Source organism: Nerophis ophidion, linkage group LG22 (genome assembly GCF_033978795.1).
Source record: "Nerophis ophidion isolate RoL-2023_Sa linkage group LG22, RoL_Noph_v1.0, whole genome shotgun sequence".
Lineage (NCBI taxonomy): Eukaryota > Metazoa > Chordata > Actinopteri > Syngnathiformes > Syngnathidae > Nerophis > Nerophis ophidion.
In genome coordinates, this window is record NC_084632.1 from 42,390,044 (window position 1) to 42,401,864 (window position 11,821).

At 40.0% G+C, this 11,821-nt stretch overlaps 1 protein-coding gene across 1 annotated transcript in view; it reads left to right on the forward strand.

Annotated features, from left to right (window-relative positions):
• The window catches only part of LOC133540674 (uncharacterized), a 74,191-nt gene extending 67,849 nt beyond the window's left edge, over nt 1-6,342 (forward strand). Inside the window, exon 34 of the mRNA XM_061883489.1 lies at nt 5,829-6,342. Coding sequence (XP_061739473.1) covers nt 5,829-6,130 — 302 coding nt within the window. The 3' untranslated portion in view covers nt 6,131-6,342. The remainder of the gene's footprint in view (nt 1-5,828) is intronic.
• The last annotated feature ends 5,479 nt before the right edge of the window (nt 6,343-11,821 follow it).

Genomic DNA, 11,821 nt, shown 5'->3' on the forward strand with positions numbered 1-11,821 from the left:
GTAGTATTATGCTCTGGGCCTGTTTTGCTGCCAATGGAACTGCTGCTTTACAGAGAGTAAATGGGACAATGAAAAAGGAGGATTACCTCCAAATTCTTCAGGACAAGCTCAGAGGTTGGGTCTTGGGCACAGTTGGTGGTCCAACAGGACAATGACCCCAAACACACCTCAAAAGTGGTAAAGGAATGGCTAAATCAGGCTAGAATGAAGGTTTTAGAATGGCCTTCCCAAAGTCCCGACTTAAACGTGTGGAAAGCAGCAGTTCCATCGGCAGCAAAACAGGCCCAGAGCATAATACTACCACCACCATGCTTGACGGTAGGTGTGGTGTTCCTGGGATTAAAGGCCACAAACTAAAATCATCAGCCCGGAGGTTAGGTCTTGGGCACAGTTGGGTGTTCCAACAGGACAATGACCCCAAACACACCTCAAAAGTGGTAAAAGGAATGGCTAAATCAGGCTAGAATGAAGGTTTTAGAATGGCCTTCCCAAAGTCCTGACTTAAACATGTGGACAATGCTGAAGAAACAAGTCCATGTCAGAAAACCAACACATTTAGCTGAATTTTGTCAAAAGGACTGGTCAAAAATGTAAGCAGAAGCTTGTGGATGGCTACCAAAAGCGCCTTATTGCCCAAAGTCCTGACTTTAACGTGTGGACAATGCTGAAGAAACAAGTCCATGTCAGAAAACCAACACATTTAGCTGAATTTTGTCAAGAGGAGTGGTCAAAAATGTAAGCAGAAGCTTGTGGATGGCTACCAAAAGCGCCTTATTGCCCAAAGTCCTGACTTTAACGTGTGGACAATGCTGAAGAAACAAGTCCATGTCAGAAAACCAACACATTTAGCTGAATTTTGTCAAGAGGAGTGGTCAAAAATGTAAGCAGAAGCTTGTGGATGGCTACCAAAAGCGCCTTATTGCCCAAAGTCCTGACTTTAACGTGTGGACAATGCTGAAGAAACAAGTCCATGTCAGAAAACCAACACATTTAGCTGAATTTTGTCAAGAGGAGTGGTCAAAAATGTAAGCAGAAGCTTGTGGATGGCTACCAAAAGCGCCTTATTGCCCAAAGTCCTGACTTTAACGTGTGGACAATGCTGAAGAAACAAGTCCATGTCAGAAAACCAACACATTTAGCTGAATTTTGTCAAGAGGAGTGGTCAAAAATGTAAGCAGAAGCTTGTGGATGGCTACCAAAAGCGCCTTATTGCCCAAAGTCCTGACTTTAACGTGTGGACAATGCTGAAGAAACAAGTCCATGTCAGAAAACCAACACATTTAGCTGAATTTTGTCAAGAGGAGTGGTCAAAAATGTAAGCAGAAGCTTGTGGATGGCTACCAAAAGCGCCTTATTGCCCAAAGTCCTGACTTTAACGTGTGGACAATGCTGAAGAAACAAGTCCATGTCAGAAAACCAACACATTTAGCTGAATTTTGTCAAGAGGAGTGGTCAAAAATGTAAGCAGAAGCTTGTGGATGGCTACCAAAAGCGCCTTATTGCCCAAAGTCCTGACTTTAACGTGTGGACAATGCTGAAGAAACAAGTCCATGTCAGAAAACCAACACATTTAGCTGAATTTTGTCAAGAGGAGTGGTCAAAAATGTAAGCAGAAGCTTGTGGATGGCTACCAAAAGCGCCTTATTGCCCAAAGTCCTGACTTTAACGTGTGGACAATGCTGAAGAAACAAGTCCATGTCAGAAAACCAACACATTTAGCTGAATTTTGTCAAGAGGAGTGGTCAAAAATGTAAGCAGAAGCTTGTGGATGGCTACCAAAAGCGCCTTATTGCCCAAAGTCCTGACTTTAACGTGTGGACAATGCTGAAGAAACAAGTCCATGTCAGAAAACCAACACATTTAGCTGAATTTTGTCAAGAGGAGTGGTCAAAAATGTAAGCAGAAGCTTGTGGATGGCTACCAAAAGCGCCTTATTGCCCAAAGTCCTGACTTTAACGTGTGGACAATGCTGAAGAAACAAGTCCATGTCAGAAAACCAACACATTTAGCTGAATTTTGTCAAGAGGAGTGGTCAAAAATGTAAGCAGAAGCTTGTGGATGGCTACCAAAAGCGCCTTATTGCCCAAAGTCCTGACTTTAACGTGTGGACAATGCTGAAGAAACAAGTCCATGTCAGAAAACCAACACATTTAGCTGAATTTTGTCAAGAGGAGTGGTCAAAAATGTAAGCAGAAGCTTGTGGATGGCTACCAAAAGCGCCTTATTGCCCAAAGTCCTGACTTTAACGTGTGGACAATGCTGAAGAAACAAGTCCATGTCAGAAAACCAACACATTTAGCTGAATTTTGTCAAGAGGAGTGGTCAAAAATGTAAGCAGAAGCTTGTGGATGGCTACCAAAAGCGCCTTATTGCCCAAAGTCCTGACTTTAACGTGTGGACAATGCTGAAGAAACAAGTCCATGTCAGAAAACCAACACATTTAGCTGAATTTTGTCAAGAGGAGTGGTCAAAAATGTAAGCAGAAGCTTGTGGATGGCTACCAAAAGCGCCTTATTGCCCAAAGTCCTGACTTTAACGTGTGGACAATGCTGAAGAAACAAGTCCATGTCAGAAAACCAACACATTTAGCTGAATTTTGTCAAGAGGAGTGGTCAAAAATGTAAGCAGAAGCTTGTGGATGGCTACCAAAAGCGCCTTATTGCCCAAAGTCCTGACTTTAACGTGTGGACAATGCTGAAGAAACAAGTCCATGTCAGAAAACCAACACATTTAGCTGAATTTTGTCAAGAGGAGTGGTCAAAAATGTAAGCAGAAGCTTGTGGATGGCTACCAAAAGCGCCTTATTGCCCAAAGTCCTGACTTTAACGTGTGGACAATGCTGAAGAAACAAGTCCATGTCAGAAAACCAACACATTTAGCTGAATTTTGTCAAGAGGAGTGGTCAAAAATGTAAGCAGAAGCTTGTGGATGGCTACCAAAAGCGCCTTATTGCCCAAAGTCCTGACTTTAACGTGTGGACAATGCTGAAGAAACAAGTCCATGTCAGAAAACCAACACATTTAGCTGAATTTTGTCAAGAGGAGTGGTCAAAAATGTAAGCAGAAGCTTGTGGATGGCTACCAAAAGCGCCTTATTGCCCAAAGTCCTGACTTTAACGTGTGGACAATGCTGAAGAAACAAGTCCATGTCAGAAAACCAACACATTTAGCTGAATTTTGTCAAGAGGAGTGGTCAAAAATGTAAGCAGAAGCTTGTGGATGGCTACCAAAAGCGCCTTATTGCCCAAAGTCCTGACTTTAACGTGTGGACAATGCTGAAGAAACAAGTCCATGTCAGAAAACCAACACATTTAGCTGAATTTTGTCAAGAGGAGTGGTCAAAAATGTAAGCAGAAGCTTGTGGATGGCTACCAAAAGCGCCTTATTGCCCAAAGTCCTGACTTTAACGTGTGGACAATGCTGAAGAAACAAGTCCATGTCAGAAAACCAACACATTTAGCTGAATTTTGTCAAGAGGAGTGGTCAAAAATGTAAGCAGAAGCTTGTGGATGGCTACCAAAAGCGCCTTATTGCCCAAAGTCCTGACTTTAACGTGTGGACAATGCTGAAGAAACAAGTCCATGTCAGAAAACCAACACATTTAGCTGAATTTTGTCAAGAGGAGTGGTCAAAAATGTAAGCAGAAGCTTGTGGATGGCTACCAAAAGCGCCTTATTGCCCAAAGTCCTGACTTTAACGTGTGGACAATGCTGAAGAAACAAGTCCATGTCAGAAAACCAACACATTTAGCTGAATTTTGTCAAGAGGAGTGGTCAAAAATGTAAGCAGAAGCTTGTGGATGGCTACCAAAAGCGCCTTATTGCCCAAAGTCCTGACTTTAACGTGTGGACAATGCTGAAGAAACAAGTCCATGTCAGAAAACCAACACATTTAGCTGAATTTTGTCAAGAGGAGTGGTCAAAAATGTAAGCAGAAGCTTGTGGATGGCTACCAAAAGCGCCTTATTGCCCAAAGTCCTGACTTTAACGTGTGGACAATGCTGAAGAAACAAGTCCATGTCAGAAAACCAACACATTTAGCTGAATTTTGTCAAGAGGAGTGGTCAAAAATGTAAGCAGAAGCTTGTGGATGGCTACCAAAAGCGCCTTATTGCCCAAAGTCCTGACTTTAACGTGTGGACAATGCTGAAGAAACAAGTCCATGTCAGAAAACCAACACATTTAGCTGAATTTTGTCAAGAGGAGTGGTCAAAAATGTAAGCAGAAGCTTGTGGATGGCTACCAAAAGCGCCTTATTGCCCAAAGTCCTGACTTTAACGTGTGGACAATGCTGAAGAAACAAGTCCATGTCAGAAAACCAACACATTTAGCTGAATTTTGTCAAGAGGAGTGGTCAAAAATGTAAGCAGAAGCTTGTGGATGGCTACCAAAAGCGCCTTATTGCCCAAAGTCCTGACTTTAACGTGTGGACAATGCTGAAGAAACAAGTCCATGTCAGAAAACCAACACATTTAGCTGAATTTTGTCAAGAGGAGTGGTCAAAAATGTAAGCAGAAGCTTGTGGATGGCTACCAAAAGCGCCTTATTGCCCAAAGTCCTGACTTTAACGTGTGGACAATGCTGAAGAAACAAGTCCATGTCAGAAAACCAACACATTTAGCTGAATTTTGTCAAGAGGAGTGGTCAAAAATGTAAGCAGAAGCTTGTGGATGGCTACCAAAAGCGCCTTATTGCCCAAAGTCCTGACTTTAACGTGTGGACAATGCTGAAGAAACAAGTCCATGTCAGAAAACCAACACATTTAGCTGAATTTTGTCAAGAGGAGTGGTCAAAAATGTAACCAGAAGCTTGTGGATGGCTACCAAAAGCGCCTTATTGCCCAAAGTCCTGACTTTAACGTGTGGACAATGCTGAAGAAACAAGTCCATGTCAGAAAACCAACACATTTAGCTGAATTTTGTCAAGAGGAGTGGTCAAAAATGTAAGCAGAAGCTTGTGGATGGCTACCAAAAGCGCCTTATTGCCCAAAGTCCTGACTTTAACGTGTGGACAATGCTGAAGAAACAAGTCCATGTCAGAAAACCAACACATTTAGCTGAATTTTGTCAAGAGGAGTGGTCAAAAATGTAAGCAGAAGCTTGTGGATGGCTACCAAAAGCGCCTTATTGCCCAAAGTCCTGACTTTAACGTGTGGACAATGCTGAAGAAACAAGTCCATGTCAGAAAACCAACACATTTAGCTGAATTTTGTCAAGAGGAGTGGTCAAAAATGTAAGCAGAAGCTTGTGGATGGCTACCAAAAGGGCCTTATTGCCCAAAGTCCTGACTTTAACGTGTGGACAATGCTGAAGAAACAAGTCCATGTCAGAAAACCAACACATTTAGCTGAATTTTGTCAAGAGGAGTGGTCAAAAATGTAAGCAGAAGCTTGTGGATGGCTACCAAAAGTGTCTTATTGCCCAAAGTCCTGACTTTAACGTGTGGACAATGCTGAAGAAACAAGTCCATGTCAGAAAACCAACACATTTAGCTGAATTTTGTCAAGAGGAGTGGTCAAAAATGTAACCAGAAGCTTGTGGATGGCTACCAAAAGTGTCTTATTGCAGTGAAACTTGCCAAGGGACATGTAAGCAAATATTAACATTGCTGTATGTATACTTTTGAGTAGAGCTATAATAAAACTTCATGAATGTCTTTTGTGAGCAACAAGTATGTGCTCCAATCACAAAAAATAAGAGTTGTAGAAATGATTGGCAACTCCAGACAGCCATGACATGTTCTTTACAAGTCTATGTACACTTTTGACCAGGACTGTATGTGTTAAAGTAAAACATGGCTGTAAAACTTCTCCCATCTTTATTCATCACAGAACTGGAAGTTCCAAAGCTGCTTAATGTCTCGGTGAAAGGAGCATCGCTGCATGTCAGGTGGACAACAGTCAACCATGCGACCGAGTACACGCTGGTCATTGTGGAGGACCAGAGACAGCAGGTAGACCATTACCAACCCACAGTAAGAATTGTGGAAGGAAACTTTCATACTGAGAGAGCTCTCAAGCCTCGGACCACCTACTGTGTCAGACTGGCGGCCACAAGCCACAGGGGTCAAAGCGACTACTGCAGGCCTCAGTGCAAAACTACTGGTGACTCCAAGTGGAGCACAGACACTTAAAAGGACTTTGGACTGCACAGACTGTCCATCATGTTAGATAGTCTCTGCACTTAAATTATCATCAACCCTCTAAGGAACAAAAAATACACATTAATATATAAGTTTTAGTTTTAGTTTTGTTTTTCTTAGCTAATATAACATCTGGTGATCCTAACTTGTAGTGTATTTATCATAAACGGTATTATTTTTGTTGACAAAAGTGAACATTTCTCAAGTTATATTTTCTGACTTTTGAGTACTTTGATATATTTTTTTTTAAACAACCCCAAAATATCTTTGGAATATTAAAATTGCCTGGTAGGAAATTGTGTCAGTTGTTTTGTAAATGTTCATGTCGTACAAAAGAGGAACTGACATTTTTCAGGGACCGAATGTCCCTTTGGGACAGAGGACCCTATTGTATTTCTAAGGTTTTATTATTATTATTATACCGCCGCCTCTTTGAGCTTTAATTTGACCCCCTTAACATGCTTCAAAACTCACCAAATTTAACACACACATCAGGACTGGTGAAAATAGTGATTTATAAAAAAAAAAATGTCCCTTTGGGACAGAGGACCCTATTGTATATCTAAGGTTTTATTATTATTATACCGCCGCCTCTTTGAGCTTTAATTTGACCCCCTTAACATGCTTCAAAACTCACCAAATTTAACACACACATCAGGACTGGTGAAAATAGCCATTTATTTAAAAAAAATGTCCCTTTGGGACAGAGGACCCTATTGTATAGCCAAGGTTTTATTATTATTATACCGCCGCCTCTTTGAGCTGTAATTTGACCCCGTTAACATGCTTCAAAACCCACCAAATTTAACACACACATCAGGACTGGTGAAAATAGCGATTTATAAAAAAAAATGTCCCTTTGGGACAGAGGACCCTATTGTATAGCCAAGGTTTTATTATTATTATACCGCCGCCTCTTTGAGCTTTAATTTGACCCCCTTAACATGCTTCAAAACTCACCAAATTTAACACACACATCAGGACTGGTGAAAATAGCGATTTATAAAAAAAAATGTCCCTTTGGGACAGAGGACCCTATTGTATATCCAAGGTTTTATTATTATTATACCGCCGCCTCTTTGAGCTTTAATTTGACCCCCTTAACATGCTTCAAAACTCACCAAATTTAATACACACATCAGGACTGGTGAAAATAGCGATTTATAAAAAAAAATGTCCCTTTGGGACAGAGGACCCTATTGTATAGCCAAGGTTTTATTATTATTATACCGCCGCCTCTTTGAGCTTTAATTTGACCCCCTTAACATGCTTCAAAACTCACCAAATTTAACACACACGTCAGGACTGGTGAAAATAGCGATTTATAAAAAAAAAATGTCCCTTTGGGACAGAGGACCCTATTGTATATCTAAGGTTTTATTATTATTATACCACCGCCTCTTTGAGCTTTAATTTGACCCCCTTAACATGCTTCAATACTCGCCAAATTTAACACACACATCAGGACTGGTGAAAATAGTGATTTATAAAAAAAAAATGTCCCTTTGGGACAGAGGACCCTATTGTATATCTAAGGTTTTATTATGATTATACCGCCGCCTCTTTGAGCTTTAATTTGACCCCCTTAACATGCTTCAAAACTCGCCAAATTTAACACACACATCAGGACTGGTGAAAATAGCGATTCATAAAAAAAAATGGCCCTTTGGGACAGAGGACCCTATTGTATAGCCAAGGTTTTATTATTATTATACCGCCGCCTCTTTGAGCTTTAATTTGACCCCCTTAACATGCTTCAAAACTCACCAAATTTAACACACACATCAGGACTGGTGAAAATTGTGATTTAATAAAAAAAAAAAAATGTCCCTTTGGGACAGAGGACCCTATTGTATAGCCAAGGTTTTATTATTATTATACCGCCGCCTCTTTGAGCTTTAATTTGACCCCCTTAACATGCTTCAAAACTCACCAAATTTAACACACACATCAGGACTGGTGAAAATAGCGATTTATTAAAAAAAATGTCCCTTTGGGACAGAGGACCCTATTGTATAGCCAAGGTTTTATTATTATTATACCGCCGCCTCTTTGAGCTTTAATTTGACCCCCTTAACATGCTTCAAAACTCACCAAATTTAACACACACATCAGGACTGGTGAAAATAGCGATTTATAAAAAAAAATGTCCCTTTGGGACAGAGGACCCTATTGTATAGCCAAGGTTTTATTATTATTATACCGCCGCCTCTTTGAGCTTTAATTTGACCCCCTTAACATGCTTCAAAACTCACCAAATTTAACACACACATCAGGACTGGTGAAAATAGCGATTTATAAAAAAAAATGTCCCTTTGGGACAGAGGACCCTATTGTATATCCAAGGTTTTATTATTATTATACCGCCGCCTCTTTGAGCTTTAATTTGACCCCCTTAACATGCTTCAATACTCACCAAATTTAACACACACATCAGGACTAGGGAAAATAGCCATCTAGTAAAAAAAAAAAAAAAAACTCAAAATTGCGCTCTAGCGCCCCCTAGGAAAAAACACAGACAAAACAGCTTGTAACGTCCGTTAAGAATGTCGTAGAGACATGAAACATAAACCTCTATGTAGGTCTGACTTAGACCTAGATTGCATACATTGACATCCTTCATTCTTCAGACATTTCATACACTGACCTCTTTCAGCAAAAATCAACAGGAAGTTGGCAAAAAACCCTTCAAAACAAAAGTTTCCTAAATTTTTTTATTTTTGCCTCTTTGAGATGTAATTTTACCCCCTTAAAATGCTTTAAGACTCACCAAAGTGGACACACACATCAGGACTGGTGAAAATTGCGATTTAATTAAAAAAAAAAAATGTCCCTTTGGGACAGAGGACCCTATTGTATATCTAAGGTTTTATTATTATTATACCGCCGCCTCTTCGAGCTTTAACTTGACCCCCTTAACATGCTTCAAAACTCACAAAATTTAATACACACATCAGGGCTGCCAAAAATAGCCATCTAGTAAAAAAAAATAAAAAAAACTCAAAATAGCGCTCTAGCGCCCCCTAGGAAAAAACACAGAACAAACTGCTTGTAACTTCCGTTAGGAATGTCGTAGAGACATGAAACAAAAACCTCTATGTAGGTCTGACTTAGACCTAGATTGCATACATTGGCATTCTTCATTCTTCAGACATTTCATACACTGACCTCTTTCAGCAAAAATCAACAGGAAGTTGGCAAAAACCCCTTCAAAACAAAAGTTTCCTAAATTTTTTTATTTTTGCCTCTTTGAGATGTAATTTTACCCCCTTAAAATGCTTTAAGACTCACCAAACTGGACACACACATCAGGACTGGTGAAAATTAGGATTTAATAAAAAAAAAAAAATGTCCCTTTGGGACAGAGGACCCTATTGTATTTCTAAGGTTTTATTATTATTATACCGCCGCCTCTTTGAGCTTTAATTTGACCCCCTTAACATGCTTCAAAACTCACCAAATTTAACACACACATCAGGGCCGCCGAAAATAGCCATCTAGTAAAAAAAACTGAAAAAAAAAATCAAAATTTCGCTCTAGCGCCCCCTAGGAAAAAACACAGAACAAACTGCTTGAAACTTCCGTTAGGAATGTCGTAGAGACATGAAACAAAAACCTCTATGTAGGTCTGACTTAGACCTAGATTGCAAACATTGACATTCTTCATTCTTTCATACACTCACCTCTTTCAGCAAAAATCAACAGGAAGTTGGCAAAAACCCCTTCAAAACGAAAGTTTCCTAAAAAATGTAATTTTTGCCTCGTTGAGATGTAATTTTACCCCCTTAAAATGCTTTAAAACTCACCAAACTGGACACACACATCAGGATTGGCGAAAATAGCCATCTGGTAAAAAAAACCTAAAAAAACTCAAAACTGCGCTCTAGCGCCCCCTAGGAAAAAACAGAACAAACTGCTTGTAACTTCCGTTAGGAATGTCGTAGAGACATGAAACAAAAACCTCTATGTAGGTCTAACTTAGACCTAGATTGCAAACATTGACATTCTTCATTCTTCAGACATTTCATACACTGACCTCTTTCAGCAAATATCAACAGGAAGTTGGCAAAAACCCCTTCAAAACAAAAGAGTCCTAAAAAATGTAATTTTTGCCTCTTTGAGATGTAATTTTACCCCCTTAAAATGCTTCAAGACTCACCAAACTGGACACACACATCAGGACTGGTGAAAATTGTGATTTAATAAAAAAATTTCAAAAACTCAAACTTGCGCTCTAGCGCCCCTAGGTATAAAAACACTGACAAAACTGCTCTTGGGAAGAAAACACAGACAAAACTGCTTGTTACTTCCAGTAGGAATGTCGTAGAGACATGATACAAAAACCCCTATGTAGGTCTCGCTTAGACCTACATTTCATTAATTGACATCTTTTAGCAAAAATCAACAGGAACTTGGCAATTACCCCTTCAAAGCAAAAGTTTTGTAAAACCTGTCACCTTTTTTCAAACATTATCTCCTCTGAGCGCGTTTGTTGTGTCGGCTTCAAACTCGCACAGGAGAGAGATTGAACCCTTCTGATTAAAAGTTGTGCAAAGAGCCTTCAAAGAAACGCTTCTGCGTCTCAAGATGGCCGCTTAAAAGCAGGAAGCACCAGCGTGACCACACAATGCAGAGAAGGTAGGTAATGTGCAGGTAAAGATATGTTGACTGGGTGAAAGAAGGACGTAACCAGTTTGACTCCAGGATACAGAGAAGGTAGGTAATGTGAAGGTAAAGATATGTTGACTGGGTGAAAGAAGGACGTAACCAGTTTGACTCCAGGATACAGAGAAGGTAGGTAAAGTGCAGGTAAAGATATGTTGTCTGGGTGAAAGAAGGACGTAACCAGTTTGACTCCAGGATACAGAGAAGGTAGGTAATGTGCAGGTAAAGATATGTTGACTGGGTGAAAGAAGGAGGCACCAGTTTGACTCCAGGATACAGAGAAGGTAGGTACTGTGCAGGTAAAGATATGTTGTCTGGGTGAAAGAAGGAGGCACCAGTTTGACTCCAGGATACAGAGAAGGTAGGTAAAGTGAAGGTAAATATATAAATATATGTTGTCTGGGTGATGGCAGGAAGCACCAGCATGTATGGGTGAAAGAAAGAAGCACCAGTGTGACCCCAGGATGCAGGGAAGGTAGGTAACGTGCAGGTAAAGATATGTTGAATGAGTAAAGGCAGGAAACACCAGCAAAAGTCGGTCCCGTCCATCACTGCTTGCAGCTTTATTTTTTTTTTAGTTTCGCCTATCGTTCGCAATCATTATGAGAAACAAGAACACATGTCTTTTTTTTTATTTTAATTTTAAAAATGATTTAAAATGCTTGGAAGATGCAGCTAATGGGAGTCATGGTTGTAGCCTTAAAAGCCCTCTAAAACAACTTCAAAACCATCCATCAACGTTTTATATAGACTTTGGAGGTCTTGCACCTCCGGGTTCTTCGGACCACCAAGGACGGACATGACAGGCTCGACGGTTTTGTGATTTTGTTTATTTTTCAATAAACTCGCTCTGCTTTCCAGCAAAACTCCTTCTTCGGTTTGATTTACAGCCATCCTCTCTCGTCTTCAGGATTTTTAAACACATATAACTTTTTACCTTTTAAATTCCTTCCTCTTTTCTTTCCTGACAATTTAAATCAATGTTCAAGTATTTTTTTTATTGTAAAGAATAATAAA